Source organism: Chelonia mydas, chromosome 1, assembly GCF_015237465.2.
Source record: "Chelonia mydas isolate rCheMyd1 chromosome 1, rCheMyd1.pri.v2, whole genome shotgun sequence".
NCBI lineage: Eukaryota > Metazoa > Chordata > Testudines > Cheloniidae > Chelonia > Chelonia mydas.
The window spans coordinates 109,434,594-109,462,358 of NC_057849.1; the positions used below are offsets into that span (position 1 = coordinate 109,434,594).

Consider the following 27,765-nt stretch of genomic DNA (forward strand, 5'->3'; position numbering starts at 1 on the left):
GGTCTGGTGTCTCATTTCAGCCAATGTGAGGCACAGTGCAGTGTGTGTACTGTCCTATGCTTTTGACTAGGTCTGTTCAGAGCAGCAGCTTTGAAGCAGCACTTGCTTTTCATGCAGGGCTGGCCTTACCATAAGGTGACCTGAGGCAGCTGCCTCAGGTACCAGGCTTTTCGGGGGCACCACTAAGATCCAGAGTGTAGAAAATTGTGTCTGCTGCTGGTGCATATGTATTCTCTCTGCTCTAGATGCACAGAGATGGTGGAGTGCTGTGCTGGAGAAAAGGTGAGAGGGAATAACAGAGAGCTGCAGGGAGAGAGAGGAGGAGGAGCCTCTTATGTACTTCTCTAGCACCCCCAGGTGCCTGGACTGATTAACACCAGCTTCTCAGGGAGCTTCCTGTTTCCTGCTGCTTCCCTGAACCCACCTGAGGATAACAGGCAGTCAACTGAAGTAGTAGGAGCCAGTTAGGCCCTTAAGTCACTGATAGCTTCCCTCACTCAGGCCCTGCTACCAGCCTGCTTAGTTGTCCCCTTCAACTGAATGAGAGCCGCTATAGCTGGCACAGAACAGCAGTCATGAGTGAAAGAAGAAAACATCCCTCTGGTGCAGCATTCAGAAAAAGAAAGAAAGCAAAGGAAGTTTTTCTATCTAAGCAGAAAGGAGCTCTCCTGAGATACATAGACACAAATGTTCATGGTGAGCCTTCCAGCCCCAGTAAGTGGTGAGGAAATGCCTGATCTTCCAGTTATCAGAGTGCAGGTGACCTGGCAGCTACTGCAGCATCCATATCTCCATCTCAAATGGATGTAACCACTTTTCTTCAGGAATGTGCATGTAGATCAGAGAAGAGTGTGGTGGAGGCACAAGAAACAGCTGCTGCTGAGTTTAGTTCCTTAAGTCTAGATGATCCAGGACTGTGGACCCACTTGAGCAGTAGCCTGGGGGACTTCCTTGTACTGCATGGACCACATCAAGTGAAAAACTTCATGTTCCCCAAAGACAATGAAAATAGAAGTTTCCAACCACCACATTACTGGCATGAAATCCCCAATGGTGACAAAGTGGAGAGGCCATGGCTTATGTACTCAAAAACCCAGAATGCTGCCTACTGTTTTTGTTGCAAACTCTTCCAGTCTAATGTTCCAGCCACATCGGGACAAAGGATTGGAAAAATCTGGCTAGAAATCTGACATGCCATGAAAAGGCAGCAAATCGCCAGAGAGCATTCCATAGGTGGAAAGAGCTTGAGATGAGACTAAGGTTAAAGGCCACCATAGATGATGATCATCAAAAGAAGATTGCATCAGAGTCTCTTTACTGGCAAAATGTTCTGAAAAGGCTCATTGCCATTGTGAGAATGCTTGCTACCCAAAACCTAGCACTGCGTGGCGCTTCAGATCAGCTGTATGTGCCAAACAGTGGACACTTCCTTACAATTGTGGAGCTGATGGCTGAGTTTGATGCTGTACACCAGGAGCATCTAAGAAGAGTCACCACCCAAGAAATGTACACACACCCCTACCTTGGAAAAACAATTCAAAATGAGCTCATACTGTTACTGGCAACAAAAGTCAAACAGAAGATTGTGGCAGATCTGAAGTCAGCAAGATATTACTTTATTCTGGACTGCACACCTCACGTCAGCCATACGGAACAAATGACTTTAATGGTGCATCTTGTAACAACAACAGAACCTAGTGAAAATGTCCCTGCAATAGTGACTGTCAGAGAGCATTTTCTAGAATTTATTGGCATTGATGATACAGGAGCTGGTATGACAAATGTGCTTCTTAAAAAGCTGGAAGATACGGGAATTGCGATAGCTGACATGAGAGGTCAGGGCTACGATAATGGTGCCAACATGAGAGGAAAGAACAGAGGAGTGCAGACACGGATCCGAGAGTTTAACCGTCAAGCTTTTTTTGTCCCATGCAGTTCTCATTCTTTGAACTTGGTGGTCAGTGATGCAGCATCAGCTTCCAGTGAGGCTGCTGAATTTTTTAATGTAATTCAAAGCATCTATGTATTTTTCTCTGCATCAGCTCATCGATGGCAAATTTTGAAGCAACATCCTCTCTGACACTGAAACCACCGAGTGCCACACAATGGGAAAGTCGAGTGGAGGCGATAAAGCCTATCAAACACCAAATTGGGAAGATAGATGATGCCATAGTTAGCATTATCCTCCATAATGGCAATGACAGGAACTTTTTGTGGAAGAACAGTGGCAAAGGGAAATAGAATCACCAGAAATATATATAACTTCAGATTTCTGTGTAGCTTAGTATTGTGGCATGACATACTGTTTGAAATAAATGTTGTAAACAAAAGAATCCAAGGTGTTGACCTTGATATATCTGGAGCAACGGAACAACTGGGCAAAGCAAAGTCATACCTACAGTCTTACCGGTCAGAAGAGGGATTTCAAAACGTTCTGAAGAGTGCACAGAAGTTGGCAGAGGATCTTCACGCTGAAGCTATTTTCCCACCCATTCAAGAATATAAGTGTCACCGAAGAAGGAGGCATTTTGATTACGAGGCACGGGATAATCCCATAAGAGACCCCAAACAACAATTCAAAGTTGAATTCTTTAACCAGGTACTAGATTGTGCCTTACAGTCGGAGAACATTTCATGCAGCTCAAGGAACACAGCAGTGTATTTGGGATGTTGTATGATATTCCAAAACTCCTCACTATACCTGAAGAAGACCTACACCAGCAGGGCACTAGAGACAGTGTTGACACATGATGACGTGTGTGATATTGATGCGAGTGATTTAGGTGATGATCTGAAAGCCCTTTCAAGATACATTTCAGCAGGATCAACTCCAAAGACTGTTCTGGAATATATGTGCACAAAGAAGATGACCACCCTCTTTCCAAATGCTTTTGTTGCTCTGCGCATACTTCTAACACTTCCTGTAACAGTTGCCAGTGGAGAACGCAGCTTCTCCAAGCTGAAGTTAATCAAAACACATCTACGCTCCATAATGACACAGGAGAGGCTTGTTGGCCTTGCAACCATCTCAATAGATCATGAGCTGGCCCAGACTGGGGACCTTCAGGAAGCAGTTCAAATCTTTGTAAGCAAGAAGGCATGGAAAGGACCACTTTGATTATTCAAACAGATAAAAATGCCAGTGTTTTAGTATGCAGACAAGAAAAGTTACATTTGCTGTTCAGGCATTTGAAAGTTAAGTGTTACTTAATTTTTGAACAAGGCATTTTAAGTTGTTAGTTCTTCTTTATTGGGGTAGGTAGCAGAGCAGTACCATGAGAGGAGTAGAACAGGAAGAAGGCAGAACTGAGACCTTTCAAAGTTTTGGCCCAAGCAAGTGGGCATGGGGGCGTCATTTGAGCTCCCCGCCTCAGGTGCCAAAATGTTGTGGGCCGGCCCTGTTTTCATGGACCCACCTGCCATTCCTTGCAGATGGCTCCCTCTACTCCATTGCAGGATTGGGGCATTTGCAAAGCTGTGGCAAGGGTGGAATAGTAAAGGACCCCCTGGATAAATATTACAGAAGTTCTGCCTCCAACTGTCCTTCAAGTGATCAGAGATCTTTTTGTGTTACTGTTCAGATGTAGCTAATCTGTTTTCAGTTTATAGCCTTATTTACTTTACCACAGTTGATCTCTAACTTGTTTTTTCTACAGTTTGTCCTTGTGATGTCCACTCCATATGTTTATAGAAATATGCTTGAGTGTAAATATAATGTAACTGGAATATGCTTTATGCAAAAGGTGTCTTGTAAGGTATCATTACAAAACTCATCTACTGAGTGTGTTCATCCTGTTCATATGAATGTATCATTCTTGTATCTGAAGCTAGAAATATAAAGTGTTACTCTGAACTCCGATTGTAACTATGCAAAGTGTGGGCCATTAATGGTGGCTTGGAATCTTGATGGCTCCCATCAAGAAGGATAATTGGTGGTAAATGGCTCTGTTTACTTGTAAGCCTCCACTGCATACGTGCAGGCCAGTCCTGGAGGAAAGAAGCGGGGGCTCGCACGACATGTGACCATGTCACCTGGTGCTGGACTCCATCTTTAACCTGGTGCTTTTCCATTTATAAGGAGGGGAGGGAACCCAGAGAGAGACAAAGGATTCCCACCTTGTGATAAAGCTATAAAAGGGGGTGGAACAGAACAAAGGGGATTCGAGTCATGAGAAATCCCCTGGTTACCACCTGAGCTGGAGCTAATAAGAACTGTACCAGGAGAAAGGATTGGGCCCAGACTAGGAAGGAGTTCAGTCTGTGAAAGAAGCTTACTGGAACATCTCTGAGGGTGAGATTTTATCTGTAATCAGTTTCTTAATGTATTAGGCTAAGACTTGCGTGGTTTTGTTTTATTTTGTTTGGTAACTTACTTTGTTCTGTGTGTTATTACTTGGAACCACCTAAATCCTATTTTTTATATTTAATAAAATCACTTTTGCTTATTATTGAACCCAGAGTTAGTGACTAATACCTGGGGGAGCAAACAGCTGTGCATAGCTCTCTATCACTGTTATAGAGGGCGGACAATTTATGAGTTTACCCTGTATAAGCTTTATACAGAGTAAAACAGATTTATCTGGGGTTTGGATCCCATTGGGAGCTGGGTGTCTGGCTGCTAGAGATAGGAACACTTGCTAAGCCATTCTCAGTTAAGTTTGCAGCTTTGGGGGACATGGTTCAGACTTGAGTCTGTGTTTGCAGCAGGCTAGCGTATCTGGCTCAACAAGGCAGGGTTCTGAAGTCCAAAGCTGGCAGGGAAAAAGGGCTCAGCGGTAGTCTCAACACATCAGGTGACAGTCCCAAGGGGGGTCTCTGTGGCCGAACCTGTCACAGTCCTGACCTAGGGGAGGAGCTGGCATGAATTGCTCCTCTTGTAAGGAAAAACTGCCAGGATTCTAAAGGCATCCTATATTTCTCTCACAGTCCAAGGAGAGTGTCTGTGCATCAGATCCAGAGCTGCTAGGAGACGTTTTTACCCTTCAAACAGTGCTTTCTAGCAGAGAGCTATAAAGGGTTGGGAAGCATGCAGCCTCCTAGGAAAGTACAAATATTCTTTACCAGGGAACTAGATAGAAGAGCTAAAGCTATTGACATTTGGCCTGGCCACATTTGCTGTTAATTTTCCCCCCAACACCACTTATTCTAGGAACATTGTCAAAGATCTGTCTGGCAAAGGGTAATTTTCATCGTGCCAGTGAGACTGTGGGTTCTGGCAATTCTAAACATAATAAACAAATCTGTACACCAAGGCCAGGGTTTTCGTCACAACCTGGAGTCTTTGACTGGAAAGAATTTTAAAGGGGTAATCTGAAGTGACAGGGTTGTTCTGAACAGATTGTTGTCACAACATTAACATCAAAGAAGCTATTCATGATTTGTCACTAAATGGGATGGACTTGTTCTCTGTGTAAAGGGGAGAACAATGTAATTTATAAAAGAAAACTGCTCATGTCTTGTGTTATATGCAATACAATTTTTTATGCTTGGTGTTGGTGTTAGATCCATTAAGGTCCAGATAGTGGCTGTTACTAGTGTTTTGGATCCAAATAAAAGCAGAAGCCTGACATCACATTCTATTTTCCGAATTCTTACATGCTCTCACTAAGTTAATGCATCTCAGTCTTTTAAAAATGTTTCTCTCTACCACCTTCATTCTCTTCCCTATCCCAAAGAAACTCATGGTAATGTTTTGTGCTGTGACCGAGAGAGTGGATTTAAAATCAACAATTCTTTTGGAAAAAATCAGATTTTTTTTTTAATTTTATTTAAATTATAATAAATTCAGATTTCATTTTAAACAGGTTTATTTTTAAAAAGTAAACTTAATACAAAATATGTTAAGGCCGAAACTTATTAAAATTTCTTAAAACATTAATTTAAAAATAAATATGCTGGATCCATGAGCCTTTATCAAAAACATTGAGTTAAAGGCTGCTTTTCTATATGAAGAATCCGGGGGGAAAACATCTAGCTTTTGAAGTCAAGCTTTATAAATCTGGAACAATAGGTCAGCCTAAGTAATTTTAGGAGACTCTCATTTTGAATAGACTTAGGCGAGTAGGAACTTAAGCTTCAGTCATTTTCACTTAGGCATATTTGAAATTTTTCCCAAGGCTGACTTGAAATATTAATTCACTGGCTATTGTTAATCCTGCTGTTTTAATAAATCATTTAGTTGTAAATGTGATGCATGTTGTGATAAGAGATTTATCCAAAACATTTAAAGTTGTTTTGTTTAATAAAAATAAATTGGATATACGGTTTTGTGTTTTTAATTAAATTCCAGTTACCATCCTAAGGCACCTTGACACAAATCATGAGAAAAAGTTAATTAGTTAATAAGCAATATATCATTCACCATTTTCTAACATACTAAAATGTACAGTTAGCTTAATATTTTCATATTCTTATTATGTAATTGCTTAAATAAAGCAGATATAGTTATAACGTACCCTCCTAGGTAGCAAAAAGATGCACTAGATTTGGTACAAAGACTCTAGTTGTAAATTAAGGTGTTTTAATGGTTATGTCAGCCATTGAGAATGCACCTTTTTTTAGAAAAGAACAAGTACAAATAGAAAAGTTGATTAAAATCAATTATTTAAATCAAGGCTTTCCAGTTGGTGGTTTAAATCATGATTTAAATGGCCTTGATTTAAATCACTCCACCCTGTTGACAGAGCATCCTATGAATCTCTTGCTTCAGTAACTACTTAACACTTCTCTATTAAAGGTTGCAATCTTAGTAGTTGTAACCTTGACCAGTAGCCTATTTGAGATGGTACATTGTCAATAGATAATATTGCACCTTCCATTGTTCTGCTATCCTTTCTGCACCTAGAAAAGGAGTACTTGTGGCACCTTAGAGACTAACCAATTTATTTGAGCATAAGCTTTCGTGAGCTACACAAAAGCTCACAAAAGCTTATGCTCAAATAAATTGGTTAGTCTCTAAGGTGCCACAACTACTCCTTTTCTTTCTGCGAATACAGACTAACACGGCTGCTACTCTGAAACCTTTCTGCACCTGAAATTTCAAAGGAGGAGAAAGCTAAAATTTGATAGTGAAGCCATAACAGTATATTTGTAATGTACTGAATCACAAGATGTCATCACTTTGTTCTTCCTTACAGCTGAAGTGCAGGGACCAAAACACTTCAGACTAAATGCATAAGACATTGAATTGGAAAGATGCACAAGAAATCAGGCATTTAATTGCCTTCTGACATCAGGGCACATAATGCAGCAGTGTCTTTTTATACAGAGTGAGCAGGAACCTCAACCATTTTATGCAAGACAGCTACTTGATTGTTGATCTCTACTTTTTCCACGTGCTACAAATTGGATCTCTGGTTGGTATCTGAAGCTTTATTTACCAGAGAGATCTCTAGGTCACAGCCAAACCAAACTCAGGCTTACCTTTTTGTTTCATCTTATTCTCTATTTAGAATGCTTTTTCTCAGTGTAAACGCTTTTTCTGATTATCTACATCCCATTTGTAAGGGTTAGCGGATGCAACTTTGAAAAAGAGAAATGTTTTCTTACCTGCTAATTTCTGTTGTTTGAAAGCATGCTTATAAATCTCACCTTCCCTTTTCTGAGCTCACTTGACATGTTCATGTTTTTTCTGTTTATGGTTGCACAATTGTGGCCTTTTTTTTTTTTTTTTTTAAACCATTTCCTGATTTTATATAGAGGTTTATAAAACTTTGAGCATATTTTCCATTATATTTGTTTGCTTGGTAATAGCTAGTGAAGTCATACTTTTTAGTTCACTATGCTCTAACTTCCTTGCTAAAATATATATTTTTCAATTGTACTTGGCTTTGGAATTAAGAAACTCTCTAGAAGATATATTAGGGTGTCCCCTCTATGATATTTCCTTGTCCTCAGCTTTCCATCTGCTTTTAAATGTTATAAAAGAACAGAGGAATCCACCTATAAGATGAGTCTTCTCAAGTAATAAATAAAAGGTAGAAAAACAACTGTAAAGTCTCAATAGAATTATTTTCATAAAATTTGCTATGAAGTTCTAATTCTTGTAAAATGGTTTGTTTCAAAAATAGTATAAATAAATGTTAATAAGGTGGAATGTTGTCCTGTTCAAAGATCAAATAAAAACTTCATTCTTATTTGCTGTAAAATCCAACAGGAGGAAACAGAATATGTTGAACTTTTAGCAGCAGAAAAACATCAGGTTGAAGCCCTGAAGAATATGCAGCATCAAAATAAAAGCCTGTCCATGCTAGATGAAATTCTTGAAGATGTTAGGAAAGCGGCTGATAGGCTGGAAGAGGAAATAGAAGAACATGCCTTTGATGACAACAAATCAGTAAGTGACACTGTAGAAATCGTTCTGCTTTTTAATTCATATACTTTCATTTTTAGATCGAATTAAGCATTGCATTGATGCTACTTTTATGTCAGATGTAATACATAGTGGTAATAATCTAGTGACAACTTTAAAATATTTGACCTTATTACATATCTTTCCTGTCCCTTGATTCCCACAGAAGAAATTGTGTATTTAGAGCTATTATGACTGCTTGCCAGGAAGCAGGTACTCTGTCATCTCCCATATCACTAGTGTGTTTTTTGTCTCTTTTAGTCTGGAAGTCTTAAATATGATTGCCACTTTTAACTATTATGTTGTGGAACAGACTTGCACATCGTGATGTTGACATAACTGTTCAGGGTCCTCTAGCCCAATGATATTTGGAGTCTCTAGGCTCTCAAAATACAGGCTCACCCTGTTAAAATTAGCCTCCATTTTTATTTCTGATTTTTTTTTCTCCCTCCATTTTTGTTGAGAATATAATGGGAGAAGGAGAACCCTTGAAATTAGGTTTCACAGTCTGAAAAAAGGAATAGTGTGCAAGGTAAGGGCATGAAACACCTCTGTTGCATTTGCAGTGGCTTTTTTCCATGGACTTCATCTGCTGTCAGTCTCTTGGACTACTTGCAATGGCTCTGTGGGTGTGGGAGACTCGGGGAAAGAAACAATCCCCAGGTTAACCTTGTGCGTGTGTTGGAATAAGAAACACATCCGTTTCTCCATGCCTTCCCCATCAGCCTTCCTTAGAGCCTCTCCAGTCAGTCCTGTTATCTGAACATAAGGTCGCAGCTTTTTGGCCTTGGCTTCTACTCTTGGAAGTTCTGGTGGGAAAGGTTTTTGTTGGCTTGCAGTACCTGGTGCAAGGTCTGCACAGTTCATGAGTTGCGTTATGGGGGACAGGAAGTTGTCCTTTAGGAGGGAGCCAGGGCCTCTCTAGGCCCCTTTTGTGGTGGTCTCCTGCTGGGAAACAACTAGCTGTTATGTTTTTCTCTATTGTAGGTTGGCCCATCCTTGTAGATGGGGGTCATGGTTAGCAGTGACCGGGGAGTAGTTGGCAATAGCACTGTGTTCTGTTACCCCTGCTAGTAGTGGTACAGCCTAATGGTGTCAGCCGAATGCTGTGTGGAAGGAGGCCAGGTGTGTCTGCAGACCCCTTTCATGCTGCATTTCTTGCTAATTGGCAAGAGGTTGAATGGCTCCTTTTTCTCCAATGTATTTCTTTTCTCTCTTCCTCCCTCTGCTCCTACGTGGGGGAGAAGGAATAAAGTACCAGTCAGAGGCCTTCTCAGGTCCCCACTTCAGTTTAGCAAGAAGCATTCAGTATTTTCTTGTAATTTTTCTTGAACCAAAACAAAACATGTAACTATACCAAACCTGGGCTACAAACCAGACTTTTGTAAGGAAAAGAGCACTATTAACAGAGAATCAGTAATCTAAACGTAAGTTTTCATCAAAAATATAACCAACTAGGATAACACAATAGGGATGGTATCCCTAGCCTCTGTTTGTCAGAAGCTGGGAATGGGCGACAGGGGATGGATTACTTGATGAATGTTCTGTTCATTCCCTCTGGAGCATCTGACATTGGTCACTGTTGGAAAACAGGATACTGGGCTGTATGGACCTGTGGTCTGACTCAGTACGGCCGTTCTTATGTTCTTATAAAAAGGAAAGGAAAATAATTCTGTTAAGCCTCCTATGCAAGATAATAGCAATCGCACATAAAACAGGCAAATAGGACTTGTCATGTGCAATCCACATACAATAAATACTCCTTTTAGGAGACAGACTCCAGAAGTGTTCATATTGGCCCATTAGATGTTCAGAGTCCTCAACACTCACTGTTAATTAATAACACCTAGCGCTTATATAGCGCCTTTCATCTGTAAATCTCAAAGCGCTTTAGAAAGACCCATTTTACATACGGGGAAACTGAGGTACAGGGAGGTGAAGTGACTTGCCCAAGGTCACTCAGCAGATCAATGGCAGAGCCAGGAATAGAACCCTGTCTCCTTAATTCCAGTCTGGTGTATTATACACTAGGTCATACTGCCTCCCTTACAACACTGACATCACTCTAGTGCCATCCATGCCTACCCCCATCAGTGTCTTTATTCCCTAAATTCCTAATTGTGTTAACTTTATAGTAACAAACCCTCAATATCTAATCAGTATTTGAACTTGTTTATACGTTTGTTATTAAAAGCAGATCGTGTAAAAATATCAGTCTGAGACTTGAATATCTACTTTTCTACTGAGAAATGCGTGTTTTCTGCCAGGTGAGAGGTGTCAACTTTGAAGCAGTTTTAAGGGTGGAAGAAGATGAAGCAGACTCCAAGAGAAATATTTCAAAAAGAGAAGTGGAAGATGACTTGGGTCTTAGCATGCTTATTGATTCCCAAAACAATCAGTATATACTTACCAAGCCCAGGGATTCAACCATCCCTCGTGCTGATCGCCATTTCATAAAGGTAAATTGTTATACATTTATTTAGAGTATTGTCTATCTTGATCTAGTAGATGGAAAAGTTCTCAAATTCCACCCTTCTTCCCTTATCAAAAACTTAGTGTTGCACTTACCTTGATCTTCCTGAAGATAAGGAAAAGAATGTATTTTACATGTTCAGAACACTATTATCAGCCCTTAACTTTTAAAAAACAAATCTTTTAAACATTTTTAAAACAAATTTCTTCAGACAAGGCAAAAGCACTCGTCTTCTTTCACCCCTTTGAACTGTACGTACTAAGACTGTAGTTTTAAAATAAAAAAAAATCTGCAATCTGATACCACCAGTCTGGAAAACTTGTATCAGTTATTCTCATCATGTGAGTTTCTAGCAGAAGCACCAGTCAACATGTACCAGATGTTTTGGTGTAAAGGATTCTTGGTCTTGCCCTGTCTCTCCCAAACACACATTTCTTGTGTTTCCTCCCTCGTAGTGAGTCATTTCCCCTTCATCAGGACTGTGAACCATTGCCTAAAAGGGTCATAGAGCATCCTCTTGTTCCAGGACCCTCAATCTTCAGATCAGTTTGCAGTTCCAATGAATCGGTGGTGGTGGTGGTGCAGAATCTTTTGCAAGAAGTACGAAACTCTGTTCTGTCTATTCACTTTCCGGTAGGAGACATGACACTTCCTTTGTTTTTCTCTAGCTAAATTATTAGAAGAAAGAAATGGGCAAAGAAAAGTGCAAAGGTTATCTGATTTTGAGCTTGTAGTATGAAAGCCTGGGGCCGCCTCCTTTTTGGGATGTGAGAGGGGAGATCTGGATAGAATTAGAGATGCAAACCTGTAGTTCATACTTTTTCACCAGATCAACACTTAATGTAACTACTGAGACATTTTTGGCCATGTTTTTGCCACATTTTTGGTCAGTTTTGAGATCAGTTATCTGAAGACTTTGCTGCATGCACCCCCGCCATTCTCTTCTGTAAGGGACTAATTCCAGACTGATGAATCCAGAAATTAGAATGTTTATATGTAAATGATGTTCCTGTATTTTGGATACACCAGTTTGGAAGGTCTCTCATTAGTATTACAGATATTAATGCTTTGATATACGTGGATCATTAGCATTCTTGTTATTCATTTTGAATTTTTTTGCTACAGTTGGTTTGTTTTTCATTTGGGAATATGAGCTACTTCTGGCTGACACTTTTTAGTATTATGGATTTAGCTCTTCCTTTAATATTTCCTTGTATTTCTCTCTTATGGAAGCTTCATTTGGGAAGGTCAAGAGAGACATGGCAGGATTCAAAGTCCTCAGAGCCAAAACTTTTGGCATAATATCACTGTCTGATCTGTGTCAGATCTTTTTGTCTGACTTGTGTGCTGAGAGCAGCTTTCCAGAGCTGTGTGTCTAATATACAGAAACATCAATTACAGGTTTAAAAAAATTACTTTTTTAATCCTCTCAGCTGCAAAAACAGGCAAGGTCTATTACATTTATAAAACACAACTCTGTTCCTCAGTTTCTTAATCTGTAAGTGGCAGTAGTGATGCTTACCACATAAGAGTTTTGAGGCTCAGTTCATTCATACCTGTAACATTCTTTGAACTCTGCGGATGGAAGATATTGTCTAAATTTATTTTTACATTGCCACTAAACTTTAAGGGTTGGGAATAGCCCTTAATTTCACCACAACTTCCTCATGACTTTTATATTAATATATTAATCAATTTTATACACTAGGATATTGTGACCATAGGAATGTTATCTTTGCCATGTGGCTGGTTGTGCACAATGATAGGATTGCCAACCATGTTTGGGTACATCATCTGTGGAGTACTCTTGGGACCATCAGGATTAAACAGCATTAAGGTAAGAGAGTGAGACTTTTTTTATTTAATACCTGTCTTCATTTTTAGGGTTGCTTTTAATAATTTTTTAAAGATTTACAGTATTGCCAACTTCCATTGTTTGAAAATCATGAGACAGGCCCCAGAAAATCATAGGATTTTAAGGAGACTACGTCTGGTGTTCTTTTTATTTGCCTTCTGATTTCAGATCCTTTAGCATTCATTCATGTTTTCAAGTTTTTCTCCACCCCCAGGAAGGGTAAAAACTTACTTTTTTTAAATGAAAGCAAGTGAGTTTTCTCTAGGCTAATTACAGTGAGAAATTGTTTTCCTGTGGAGTTGGAATAAAACCCTACTTTTCCGTATTATAGTTGCTCCTACTCAGGGGCTCTGCTGTGATCTGTGCTGTGTTGTTGTAGCCATGTTGGTCCCAGGATATTAAAAAGACAGGGTGGGTGAGGTAATATATTTTATTGGACCAGCTTCTGTTGGTGAGAGAGACAAGCTTTTGAGCTTCCAAAGAGCTCTTCAAGTCTTCTCCTATGATCTGTCATGTTTCTCATGAGTAAATAAATAAAATTCACTAACCTAAGAATTGTTTCACACTATCGCCTCTGATTTTTAGAAGGATGCGGCCTGTAGGAGGAAGGGAGAGGCAGGCCGGATTCTAGTCTGGGGAGGTACAGAGAACATCTCTCACTTCCCCATAATCAATGGTGTTCTTTATCCCGTTTTCTAGCTACCTCTCTTGCTTTGAATCTTCTAACTGTTGAGAAGTATTAGGTGGTGATGCTGTTACTATGGGAAGAGAGGCATCTGCCTTCTCCACTTTGCTGTCACTGTGTCATTTTCTACCTGCAATGAAAGGCAAAGAGGTGGCAGAGTGATCACAGAGATACAACCACAGGGCTTCTGAATAGCAGAGAGAAGAGCACCAACTTGAGTCTATCGGAATGAATTATAGGTCGAGAAAATATTCAACACTGCAAAGCAATATAGTAGCTAGGCAGAGGCTCCCTCACTTATGAAGACATCAGAGACATGTGTCCCCTGAGGTGTGGTTTAGGACTACCTTTGGCTTCGTGTACATTTAGCTCAGGAGACATCAATCCATGTTCAGTAAGTGCAACTAATAGGCATTTATTTACAAATTTACCAAGTTCAGCCCTTTTTGAATCTCTAATTTAAATTTAATTCTGTCAGAATTATTGCCAAAAACACAAGAGAAATAAACACTGTGAAATTCTTGTCTGTGTAAACAGGAGTTCTAGGCCTGTCTCCCCTGCTATTAAATGGGAAATTAGTTGAGTAAAAATTGATCTATGGAATTGTAATCAAAAGATCTCAAAGTGCTTTACAAACACTGAAGAAGGATTTAATGCAAACCACATGAGGATTGTTATGAATTCCTTCTGTAGACAAAATACATTGAACATTTTTAGAATTCAAATCTTTACAGCTGAAAATAAACTTATAGATGGTATTTTCAAAAGTACTTGGCATTGGCTTAACTCTGCTCCCACTGACTTCAGTGACCATTTACATTTTCAGAACACAATGTTTCCACTAAATAATGGCACTGGTCTCTTCACCTTTACATTAATTTTAATGCAATTAGTCATGCACTTGTCAGGTTCTTACAAAATTATATTAGTGCATTTATTTATAATCACTGTCAAATACTGAAGGATGATAATGTTATGGGTGGGATTTTCAGCAATGCTCAGCATTGGCCTCTGCAAACTTGAGTGCTTTGAAAACTTTCTTTGCTTTCTGCATAGCCACAGAATAAAATCTTTTTTAAAAAAAAAATGTATTTTGTAATCCGACTCAGCATAAGATTTGTCACTGGCTCTCTATCTCCATCTTGCTTCATCTGTCACAGGTAATCTGTAAACTGTGAGGACGAAGCAGGGGAGGGAGTTTAGGGACTATTGAAGCAATAGTGGAGAACAGAAGATTAGTTTGGTGGGACTTAAAACATCGATTAAAATAATCTGTTGGAGGAACAATAAACTTCTCTTCAACTCAAATTTTCAACTTCCTTCGTGCATTCCTAGAAGAATACAAACAAAAACGCCAAAACTCATTTCAGCCAATCTTAGCAAAAGTCCACTTGCAGAGTAAGCATGCAAAGCTTTAGTTTCCAAGAGAGATTTTTGCCCAATAAGTGAGGGATTGAAAATTGGAGAGAAGGTAAATTAATGAATATGTAATTACAAAAAAGTCTGTGTACTTACAGTAGACACATGCTTTAAAAATTTGGCTGTTTAGTGATAAAGATGTTTTAGAACAGATCAGGGGTTCGTTATAATTTTCATAGTGTGCACCACATGTTAATAGAGAGGTTGTCTTGCAGAACACCACCTCTGTGCGATTGCACAGGCCATCACCCTTTATTTTCCAGTCACGTAACATGCCAATATCACTTTTCAAAGTAACTGCTGTAGTTGCTGCAAGGAAGTATTTATGTATTTTTAGCTGTCTAATGTGAAATGTTCAGTCACTTGTGAAAAAAACGAATACCTACTTTTGCTCTTCATTTAATCTGTTCTATTATTCTCTCCCCTTGCTACACCTGTACATGCTTCTCTGCCACCTGGTCCCCTTGTCTTTGTCCTGCACCTGCTTCCCTGCTGGTTGGTTTCCTTCTCCTCTGGAAATGTTGCCCAGCTGCTTCATTTTTTTTTTCCACTCCTTGGGACATTTGTCTCCTATTGGTGGCGCCAGTTCCTGAAGGCAGCTCTTGTTCCCTTTTCACCACTCCTTATGTAGCAACAGCCCCTAAAAAGAGGCAGGTAGGCAGGTTCCTTCTTGTTTGTAAGTCATCTTTGTAAAAGAGAGCCTGGTCACCTTCAAAAATAGTTGTGAACAAAGAGAGCCAGCACCATATGACTACCAGTAAGTGCTCCACAGACCACAATTGGGGTACTGCCTGTCTAGAAATTTGTACACGTACCATCCTATGTCCCATAGCACTATATAGCTAAAATAGTAATGTAGATGTGATATATTCTCGTAAGCAGACTAGTACACTGAACATTTTATATTCTTATTTTGCAGTCTATTGTACAAGTGGAGACATTAGGAGAGTTTGGTGTGTTCTTCACTCTGTTTCTAGTTGGTCTGGAGTTTTCCCCTGAAAGGCTGAGAAAGGTATTTTTGTATAAAACTTCTGAATTTCAGGATTTGATTGGTCGTGATGAAGTTATCAATTATATTTCAGCATTTAAAAGCCTGTCTACAATATATCTTAATGTAGTTTGACCATGATCTTCAAAGTAAGAGAAATATCTCTCTGGTTCTTTCCACAGATACTGAGTGTTAAGGAGGAGAAAGAATGCAAAAAATGTTATCCTAGTGCCTATTTTAATATCCCTCTTGATTTTCCCAGAACAGTTCATGATTTCTAGGAAATTAAGACACACACTTACTGCAGGGCAATCCAACTATATTACATTGTGATGTTGAATCCAGTTGTAGAGGTGTAGACATCACAATGTTGTGATGCAGGCATGTGTCCTGCAAGGCATAGTTAATGGATTAAACACCATATGATGGATTTACAACATAAAGTGTACTGGATGAAATGTGTTTTAAGAGCCTGTTGGCCCTTGATTAGACATGTACCATAGTATAACCTAATTTATATATTGAGACAGTCAGACTTCTGCAAAAAAGAGACAAATATGTTAAAGAAAAGTTGACTTGTTAATGTAGAGAGTCAGAAACTGCAGCCAGTTTTATGATGCAAGGTTAAGATACATTATTTTTAATTGAAAATATATTGTTGCAAAATAAATTATTGAAACTAGCACAATAATACAAATAACAGTAATAGTTGAAAAGACACATTTTGCATGGCTTATGTTTGTTTTAAATTGATGGTTAAAAGTCAGTGAGAGCTCATAAAAGGAGGTCTATTTTATTGATATGTGGACAATTATATGGGTATCTAAGTTTAATTATATTCACTAGACACTCAAATTACAGCTCTTAAAGATGAAGACCTATTAAACCGTATACTAATCCATACCTTGCCATTGCTGGATTGAGTTGTACCTGCTACAATATATTTTCTAGTGTTTTGTCCTGTCTAGTTTTAAATAATTTTGGGGGATGGGGTTTTTCTTAAAAACTGTTCCATAGCATGGTAGTGCTCATATTTGGGAGGTTTTTCCTGATATGTAACTTTTTTTCCTTTTCTTTATTTTATCCCATTACTCCTAGTTGTACTCCTTGCATCATGCTAAATAATTCCTCTGCCTATGTGATGTTTGTATAGTTCAGTTTGTCAACAATTACCATGTCAGACCATCTAGCCCTTTAATTATTTTCATTTCTCTTCTCTGAACTCCCTCCAGTTTGTCTAATACATCTAATGAGGTACCCAACACTGGACATAGTCTCAGCAGAGCTGTGTAGTGGGGGGCTATTACTTCTATGGCATAGTTCTGCAGCCCAAAATCACATGGATCTATTTTACTCCTCACTTGCATTGAAAACCAATGTAACATTCATCAATGAGAGAATAACCCTCAGGTTATACAATACAAATCTAACTGTGTTATCCTCAAGGTGTGGAAGATATCTTTGCAAGGACCCTGTTACATGACACTTCTGATGATTGCTTTTGGCTTACTATGGGGACATTTACTACAGATTAGACCAACACAGAGTGTCTTCATTTCTACTTGTTTATCCTTATCCAGCACACCCTTAGTATCCAGATTCCTTGTAGGGAGTGCTCGAGGAGATAAAGAAGGTAGGTGCAATTTAGATATGGATTGTCCCAATGACAGCACTGATTAAAAATGTCTGTAATAAATTCTCAAAATGGTTGAGCATCATACTAATGACCTGAGACAAAATAGAAAAAAGAACATTGCCGTTACTATTTAATGTACTAACTTGATGGGGAGCCTGGAATATTATTTTGATAATACCAAGCATTGGTGCTTGCTTGTTTTTGTATGGTTTGCACAGGCCCACTTCCTCTAAAATATCAATAGAAATATCTGAATAGATAATAACATCATGTACTTATAAGGTGTCATGTTCTCTTTTATGACATCCCTCTGTAATGGAGTCCCACACTGATTTTTAACCCTTTCGGCCACAGGTGATTTTCATGTTTGTGCTAAATCGCCAGATTAAGACTGCTACTACCAATCTGCCATGAGGGCAGAAAGGCCTGACCCAATAACTTGCACCTTCTTTCTGCAGTGTGAGGCCTGCTAATTAGTCTATCCCCCAAATACTTTTAGCTTCTGTAACACATCCACGTACATGGAAAGTTAAGACAGCATTCTCAATGAATAATTTTTGGTTAAATAAATATCTAAGAAAATTATGAATGGAAATTTCAGGGCTCTGAGTCTGAACGTTTTCCTTAAATTATGCACTTGTTCTGCATTTCCTATTTTTTTTCCTTTTAGAAGAAATGCACTCCCTTTCCTACACACTTCACTTTGTGTAATTCTACTCCATGTGACTGTAAAAATTCCAGTGTGTGAATTCCATGTTTAATTATTTGCTCAGTTTACAGGTGAAAAGATTTTTTGTTTTGTTTTCAAACTATCAGCCCTACAAGTCAACCTGGATTCTATGAATCAAAATTTGTTGTTTACTTCTCATTTATCATTACTAAGGCTACTTTAACGTCACAGAGGTCACGGAAGCAGTGACTTCCAGAGACCTCTATGACATTTTCTGCTTCAGCCCCTGGGTCTGTGGGACTGGAGCTGGCAGCCAGTGGGGCCCCGGCAGGTTTCCAGCGACAGACGACAGCCTCCTCAGGGTTCCAGCAACTGGGGACAGCCTTGTGGGGTGAGGTGGGGTGGAGGTGAGAACCCAGCAGCTCCTAGCCACCACAGTGGCAGGGGGAAACAATGGAGCCACATCAGCAAAAGTCACAGATGACGGGTCATGGCTTCCGTGAATTTTTGTTCATGGCCCATGACCTGTCCATGTCTTTTACTAAAAATAACCATGATAAAATCTTAGCCTTAATCATGACCAGTAATAAAGGTTCTTCAAGTCAAATGATTACTCCTAGGGGAATTCTGCGCCACTGTGTGTCCACAGAATTCATGTCCCCCAAAGATTTTTTTTTCTCCCCCGCAGAAAAATGACTTTCTAACAGGGAAGCAAAGGGAAGCTGCAAGAGTGGTCATGTACCTCTCCCCAGCAGCATGGGCACGTCACTTCACTGCTGGCTGCTTCAGGTACTTGAAGTAAATCACCATAGCAGGGGGAGTGGCAGGGCTGGAGATGCCTTAGCTAGTAGCTCCTACCCTGTGCCTGGCTCAGCTGCTAATCCTGTCTAGGCTGGGGTTAGGGGAGGATGGGACTTCCTCTTCCTTGCAAGGAGCGGCTGGGGCTGGGGTCAGACCCACCCTCAGAAACCTCCCTGGGCTGCAGGAAGCTCTGCACACACACTCAGATTCCTGCCCCCATAGTTCTTCTGCCATGGGGGAAGGGTCACTGTATGGGGAGTTGTACCCCCCGTCCATCCAACTCCTGTACATCCAGTCCCCCTGCCAAGTGTCACCCCTCCACACCCAGAACCCCCATACCGAGCCCTCCACCTGAATCCCCCGTGCCAAGCCTCACTTCCTGCAGTCAACGCCACCCTGCACCTTGGCCCCAGACTGGGCCCCATTACCCTGCATGTGGACCACCTCCCTTCCCCCTGAGCTCCCCACACTCAAACCCCTATCCTGATGAACCGCATCCCCCTGCACCTGGACCACCCCAATGAGTCCCCCACACCTGGACCCCCCTCTGAACCCTACACACCCAGACCCCTCCTTCTGATCTGCAGCCAACTTCACCTGGAGCCCCTGAAGAGTCCTATTGCCCCTGCACCTGGAACCCTCAACAAGCCTCTGTGCATCCAGACCCCCTATACCTGGACCCCAAACTAAGCTGCTCACACCCAGATTGGCCCACACAGAACCCTCTCACCACACACTGGATCCCACCCACACTAAGCTCCTCCATACTTGTATCTGCCGGGCTGAGCCTGCCTGCCCGCACCTGGTGCAGCTTGCGCAGGGGGCAGGTCCAGGCCTTGCGCTGTGTCAAGGTCAGGTGCAGCCTCACTGCTGAGTCCGTGTCCTGGGATGGTTGGGGGTGATCTCACTCCTCCATGCAGCCAGTGGCCTGTGCTCCCCATTGCCATTTTGGAGCCTCCATATTTATCTATTGACAAATAAAATTTGCAGAATTTTAAAATATTGTGTGCAGAAAATTTTAATTTTTTGGTGCAGAACCTCAGACAACTGTGCAACTTGTTGTTCTTTTTCGAGTGCTTGCACATGTCCATTCCAATGTAGGTGTGTGCGTGCCCTGAGCACAGTTGCTGGAATTTTTTCCCCTATTAGTATCCGTCTGATCAGCTCGAGCGCCCTCTGGTGCTGTGCACTCATAGCACTGGTCTAAAGGGCCCTGCTGACACCACTCCGCCCACTTCCTTCTTAGGAAGGAAGAAGTACCACAGGTCTTTGCTGACACTGAGGAAGTGACGGAGGCTCCTTGGCTGGTCATAGCCTCTTTATCGTCCTCCCCAGACAAGGCAGTGGTGGCAGCAGGGGTGTCCCCACCACAAGATGACCACAAGCATTCCAGGATTTGTTAAAGTGGGAAGCCTCAAACTTTGAATACAAGCAGAGGTGGTCAAGGAGACAACACATAGTCTCTTAGATATTTTGTCGGCAGCGGGCCCCTCTAGAGTGGCTTTACCACTTAACAAGGCCATTATGGACCCAGTCAGGGCACTGTGCCAAATCCCTCCCTCTATCCCTCCTACAGTGAACCATACAGAACGTAAATATTTTGTACTAGCTAAAGGGTACAAGTTCCTTTCCTTGCATCCACCCCCAGGGTCCCTGGTTATGGCAACTGCCAACAAAAGGGATCAACAAGGTCAAGCAGGGTCCATGCTGAAGGTGAAAGACTCAAAGAAATTGGACCTTTTTGTTCAGAAGGCCTACTCCCTGGACTTCTACAGCTCAGCATAGCAAGCCTTGCTAGGCTGCTGTAATTTTAATATATGGGAGTCCATGCAAAAATTTAAGGACTTGCTCCCCCGGGTGTCTAGACAAGAGTTCTCATCCTTAGTCAAAGAAGGGAAGACAGTGGCGCTGACCTACCTTCAAGCAGCTTTGGATGCTGCTGATTCTGCAGCCAGATCAACGGCCACAGCTATAACCGGGTACAGGAGCTTGTGGTTGCAGTCCTCAGGGTTTCTACATGAGGTGCAACAAATACTTCAAGACCTCCCCTTTGAAGGCTCATTACTCTTTTCAGAGCAAACGGATGCTAGACTAGTTAACCTTAAAGACTCTAAGGTGACCTTGAAATCTTTGATCTGTATACCTTGCCCTCAAAGCTAAAAAAAGAAAGAAGGAAGGAAAAAAAGAACTTTCTCCCAGCAGGCAGCTGACCTACGAGGAAATGCCTACCTACTGCAGGCAGATCTGTGGTTCCAGGATAGGGCTTCGGAGTCATCTCAGGACCCATATGTAAATTTGTGGTAGAGAATCAAGGGATTGTCTGATGATGATATCCTGGCTGTATCCAGAAAGCACCAGAGGCCCCAACAGACTGGCTTCTGCTTTGCCCAGTCAGCAAGACAAGATCAACAGAGGAGGAAGAGCAGGAGGTTCAGATGAAGGGCTCCCTCCATCAGTCTCCTCAGCAGGACCAATACAGATTGACCCCAGACACTCGGGGACCTTGAAGCACTCATTTTGATGAGACGCTCAAGGTCAACATTACAATCCCCTCAACACAGGATCCAGCTTCCCTTTTGTTTTCCGACCGACTCTCGTGCTTCCTTGATGCCTGGACCCACATTACCTCAGATCATTAGGTTCTAAGAACAATTGAAGTGGGATACACCATCCAGTTTTTGTCTACCCCACCTTCTCACCCCCTTTCCCTGCCCATCTTCAGGGACCCTTCTCATGAGCAACTGTTGGAACAAGAAGTCCAAATCCTCCTTTCAGTCGGAGCCATGGAAGATTCTGTTCAACGTAAGAGGAAAGGTGTTCTAATCCTGAAAGCCAAGGGTGGTTTCAGACCAATCCTAGATCTGCGTTGTCTCAACTGCTATCTCAAGAACTTAGTTCCACATGTTCTCCTTGGCTTCCATCAGTCCTTCTCTGGATCCAAGGGATTGGTATGCTGCTCTCGATCTCAAGGACACATACTTCCATGTATTGATTTTCTGAGACCACAGACGATTCCTAAGATTTGTCGTGAACCAAGTTCATTACCAGTTCGGCCTGTCCATCACCCCATGGGTCTTTACTGAATGTGTGGCAGTGGTGCCAGCTTTTCTCAGAAAAAAGGGAGTTCATGTATTCCCATATCTTGACAACTGGCTGGTTAGAGGCCGGTCCAGAGCTGAGGTGAATCTGACATCCGTCTCATCCAATCGACCTTCCAGCCACTAGGCCTTCTGGTAAATGACCAGAAATCCACTCTTATTCCTGTCCAAAGGATAGAGTTAATTGGTGCAGTTCTCAACTCCGTGCAGGCGAGGGCCCTTCTTCCGGATGATCACTTTTGTTCAATTTACAGCCCTGATAAGATCCCTCCAGGCTTATCTGATCACGACTACATGAAAGAGTCTGAGTCTTCTGGGCCACATGGCTTCATGCACATATGTAGTGCAACACGTGAGGGTACGTCTCATACCTCTCCAAGCCTGGTTGGCTGCAGTATGGTCTCCCTCATGTCATCACCTGGACTTGGTGCTCACTGTTCCCGCTCAGGTCCTCGATTCACTGACATGGTGGCTGAACCACTGTGTGGTATGTGCGAAGGTACCCTTTTTTTCTGCCTCAGCTGTCAATGTCTCTAGCATCCGATGATTCAGACCTCAGCTGGGGAGCCCACCCCTCAGGACTCATGGCCTCTGGTCTCAAGAAGAGCTTTTCCTCCATATCAATGTCAGGGAGCTCCAGGCAGTCTGCCTAGCCTGTCAGGTGTTCCTACCCCACATTACAAACCAAGATAATTTTGATTCTCACAGACAACATGATGGCCATGTTATACATCAACAGACAGGGCAGAGCGCACCCTTCCACCTTGTGTCAGGAAGCAATCCGGCTGTGGGAGCTCTGCATCGCACACTCAATCAGTTTAGAAGCGTCCTACCTTCCAGGAATGCAGAACCAGCTGGCAGACCTGCTGAGGTGATCTATCTTCTCTCAACATGAATGGTCCCTCCAACTGGACATCACAAAGGACATCTTCCAAGCATGGGGAACTCCCCTTATAGATCTGTTTGCTACCCACAACAACAAGAAATGCCATCAGTTCTGCTCCCTGGGAGGCCACAGCCCAGGGTCTCTCACAGACATGTTCCTGTTGTTATGGATAAATCACTTGTTTTATGCATTCCCTCCTACCCCGCTCATTCAGAAGGTTCTGATGAAGATCAAGCGGGACTGAGCGCAGGTCATTCTCCTAGACCCAGCATGGCCCAGGCAACATTAGTTCACCCCGCTCGGAGGCCTTTCGGTGGAGACCCTGCTACTGCTTCCTCTCCACCCAGACCTGATCTTCCAAGACCATGGTTGCCTGCTCCATCTGAACCTAAGCTCTCTTCATCTGATGGCCTGGAAACTCTATGGCTGAATCCTGAGGAGCAAGCTTGCTCGGAGCAGGCCCATAGAGTCCTACTTGGCTGTAGAAAACCCTCCACTAGGGCCACCTACCTTGCAAAATGGAAGCTGTTCTCCAGCTGGTCCTCCCAACAGGGAATTCTACCTACGCAGTCCTCTCTGCAGCTCATTTTGGAGTACCTTCTGCTGCTGAAACCAGGCCTGTCCCTCTCTTCAGTTCAAGGTTCACCTAGCAGCCATTTCAGCCTTTCATCCCAAGGTCAACAACCAATCCATTTTTTTCACTCGAGATGGTTATCCATTTTCTCAAAGGCCTGGAGATGGCATGCCCCCAGGTTAGAAAACCCATTCCTGTCTGAGATCTAAACCTTGTCTTGTCGAAACTCATGGGTCCACCATTTGAGCCACTAACAACCTGCTTGTTGTTGCACCTCTCCTGGAAAGTGGTTGTCTTAGTGGCCATCACTTTGGCCAGAAGAGTTTAAGAGATCTGTGCCCTTACATTGGAATCCCCATATACTATCTTCTTCAAGGATAAGGTTCAGCTGCATCCACACCTGTCATTCCTCCCAAAGGTGGTTTTGCAATTCCCTTGCAGTCAAGTAATCTTCCTACCAGTATTGTACTCTAAATGTCATGTGAACAGAGAGGAACAGTGCCTACAGTCCTTGGATGTTAGATAGGCTCTGGCTTTCTACATACAAAGGAACCAAACGATTCCACAGATCAACTCTGCTGTTCATAGCAATAGCAGAGGGAATGAAGGGTCTTTCCATTTCTGCCCAGAGAATTTCATCCTGGATTATTTCATGCATCCAGGCATCTCACCCCCAGATAATCTGACTGCTCATTCCACAAGATCACAGGCCTCCTCTGCTGCCTTCTTAGCACAAGTCCCTATTCAGGACATCTACAGAGCAGCAACATGGTCGTCGGTGCACATGTTCTCAATGTACTGTGTTATCACTGAGCAGGCTAGAGACGATGCCAACTTCAGCCAGGCAGCCTTGCAGTCAGTCTGACTTAGAACTCCCAACCCACTTCCTGTACAACTGCTTGTCATAGAATATCAGGGTTCGAAGGGACCTCAGGAGGTCATCTAGTCCAACCCCCGCTCAAAGCAGGACCAATCCCCAATTTTTGGCCTAGATTCCTAAATGGCCCCCTCAAGGATTGAACTCCATAACCCTGGGTTTTGCAGGCCAATGCTCAAACCACTGAGCTGTCCCTCTTGTGAATTATCTACATTCGATTGGACATGTGAAAGCACTTGAAGAAGAAAAAACAGTTACTAACCTTTCTGTAACTGTTGTTCTTCAAGATATGTTGCACATGTCCATTCCAAAACCCACTCTCCTACCCTTCTGTCAGAGTCCGTCGATAAGAAGAAACTGAGGTGGAGCAGGGTCAGCAGGGTCCTTTTACTGGCGCTATGAGTGTGTGGCACCAGAGGGTTCTGGAGCAAACCCAGCAGATACCAGTAGGGGGAGAAAATTCCAGCAACTGTGCTCAGGGCATGCACATGCCTACATTGGAATGGACATGTGCAACATATCTGGAAGAACAACAGTTACAGAAAGGTTCGTAACTGTTATTTATCAATGGGTTTGTGTAGATGTAACTGATCGGAAATTAACAAACAATTCTGCTACAGAAGAAGTAATAGAATGCAGCTCAATCTCTTAATTGTTTTGGCTCCAGTGCTAACAGGACTGAAAAGCAAACTTATTTTTATCTCTAAAGAAGCAGATATGATTCTGAATGCACATATGGAATAGATATGGAAAGTCAGAAGAGTTTTGCCTGAACACATTTCAGAGGAGAAATGTACCTTGCATAATGGCTGCTTATTTTCCCAATGATTCCCAAAATTTTCCCCTCATAAGCTTTTTGAGCACCTCCTTTCTTCTTCCCCACAGGTCTATTTTAATTAAGAAAGAAACTGCATATCTCCTTAATGGACATCGACTTAGATTTATTCACATCCCATTGCATGAAACTTAAAAGAAATATTTTATGCATGCTATGCCTATTCATCAGGCTTCTGTGTCTATCATTCTACAGCATCTTAGTTAGTTTACAGAATAGAAATGATATACCCAACAACTGATCAGCTGGCTTTAGCAAAATCTTATTTTTTAATCCATGATAAAAGCTTCCTGTAAATGGCTTATAATTATTTCCGTAATTAGATTGACGTAGTTGATTTAAAAAATATAACACTGTATTCTATATCTTCAGTCAATGAAGAAGTCTCTAGATATATGGTTACTACTAACATTGTTACAGATGACATTAAATGTTTTGTCTGTATCAAGCTATATTTTTATCAGCTTCTTTTTCTGACAAACAGGTGATATTGATTACAGTAGTGTACTACTTGGTATGCTGGTAATGCAGGATGTACAACTTGGTTTGTTTATAGCTGTTATGCCGACCCTTATTCAAGCAGGAGCCAGCACATACTCCAGGTAAAGAGGTTTTAAAAATGTATTTATTTTTGTACTTTATTTGTCTCTGAAGAGAGCCTCATTGTTTTGTGGCTTATAGAATTTGCCCACCCATAAGCTTAAGGATCTGTGTATGGCTATGACAAAACTATATTTAGAATTTTTAATGTCAGTTTGTTATGCTGTACAAAGCACACGGGATCTCTTTATAAGAGAGAAGGCAAATATGCCATATGTATTGAGAATACAACAGTTAGCATATGCTTTTTAAACACCCACACCCACACACCCACCCACCCGCCAGTTAATGTTTATAGTTACCAGTCCAGAGTCTGGATCAATCTAGTGGCCAGCCAGATTGGTCGCAGAGGGGAGCAGGGCTCTGTTGGTCGCAATCTGATGCTCCTGGAGTGTGGCAAGACGAACCCAAAGTCCCATGACAAAGCACCCTGTTCTTATAGTCCTTTTTCTCTGTTGAAGTCTATAGATTTTGCTGTGTCAGTTTCTGACCGGTTACTCCTTGATTGGTGTTAACATTCCAAAACGCCTCTGAGAGGGTCATCCTGTCCTGGTTTCGATTTAATCAATTGTCTTTAGGGGGCCAGCCTTCACCTCAGGGTTGTCAATTTGCCCTTCCTCAATCATGGATACGCATTGATGGTTCTTTGGCGTCAACAAATCTCGATAAGTGTCTTCACTCCCCCTTTCTTGACCATTTGGTTAACAGTGGCCTTCACACCGTATCTTTTCCTGATGCATGCATTCCTCATTCACACAGGTTTCAGAGTAGCAGCCGTGTTAGTCCGTATTAGCAAAAAGAAAAGGAGTACTTGTGGCACCTTAGAGACTACCCAATTTATTTGAGCATAAGCTTTCGTGACCTACGGTACCACAAGTACTCATTTCCTTTTTGCTCATTCACACAGTCTTTCACAGAAACCTTCAAAGGTAGCAGAATACATTGTAAACTAAGCCTTGCTAAATTTTATAACTAAAATGATTCACATTGGCTTCAAGCTCTCAACAATTCTCTAATCTATTTATCATAGACACAGTACAAAATCCGGTCTTTTTACTAACTAAAATTTATAACAGATCCTAATTGTAATGCATATGGGAAACAGGATCCCAGTCTCAGACAGTCATTCCTTTCTGTTATTCAAAAAGAGTGGCTGGCAGAATGAAATCAAGGTTTACATCAATTCTTACAGTACAATTATAAAATCCTGTCCCTACAGGTTTCTCAAAACATGGTCATCCAATGCTATGTGCACCCTTATATTATTTATATGTATAATATTAAATCAGAACACCTCACCCCAATACTTCACGTAAAAACAAATGATGGGAAAAAGTTATTTGTGTCATGAAATTAAATGCCTTCCATACCATCTCATTATATCCCATAATCATCCTGTTGAAATATAAGCCTGAGTAAATTATTGAGCCATATGCTGTGCCCTGAAGGTCAGCCAATACAGGCTGTGTTGGACCATAAAGTGAGTAGATTCTAGACTTTAGCAGGAATTACTAGGTGCGTTGCAGTTTTGATAATTAAGGCCTGTATTGAGTTTCCTAAATATGAATTTAGGAAGCTAACTAGCAACCCTTTTTGAAAACCTTTGTCATTAGATTTTTTCACTTGAGGAAAACTGGTTTAAAGGCAAGAGAACAGGTAAAATAACATTTTTTTTTCTTTTTTTCTTTTCTAGCATTGTCATGGAAATACTGAGAATACTGATACTGATTGGCCAAATTCTCTTTTCTCTGGCTGCTGTTTTTCTTATATGTCTTGTTATAAAGACTTATCTCATAGGACCATATTATCGCAAGTTGCATGTGGAGAGTAAAGGGAATAAAGAAATCCTCGTTTTAGGAATATCTGCTTTCATCTTTCTTATGTTAACGGTAATCTTTTAAAATAATAAAACATTTTTGCATATCTTTGATGTACAGATTAATATGACATCAATACCAAAAACGCTGACACATTTAACCTTTATTACATATTTCCACAGTTCTGTAATTGGTATTTTA

General features: G+C 41.4%; 1 protein-coding gene across 4 annotated transcripts in view; it reads left to right on the forward strand.

Annotated features, from left to right (window-relative positions):
- The window catches only part of TMCO3 (transmembrane and coiled-coil domains 3), a 71,533-nt gene that overhangs the window by 22,090 nt on the left and 21,678 nt on the right, over positions 1–27,765 (forward strand). For all 4 annotated transcript variants that reach the window (XR_005225133.2, XM_037897237.2, XM_037897243.2 and 1 more), the window contains exons 4-10: positions 8,156–8,335; positions 10,618–10,809; positions 12,532–12,660; positions 15,702–15,794; positions 17,217–17,403; positions 25,632–25,749; positions 27,441–27,636. Coding sequence is in view for 3 of the 4 variants with exons in the window: in XM_037897237.2 (XP_037753165.1) it covers positions 8,156–8,335; positions 10,618–10,809; positions 12,532–12,660; positions 15,702–15,794; positions 17,217–17,403; positions 25,632–25,749; positions 27,441–27,636 (1,095 nt within the window). In the remaining variant the exon portion in view is untranslated. The remainder of the gene's footprint in view (positions 1–8,155; positions 8,336–10,617; positions 10,810–12,531; positions 12,661–15,701; positions 15,795–17,216; positions 17,404–25,631; positions 25,750–27,440; positions 27,637–27,765) is intronic.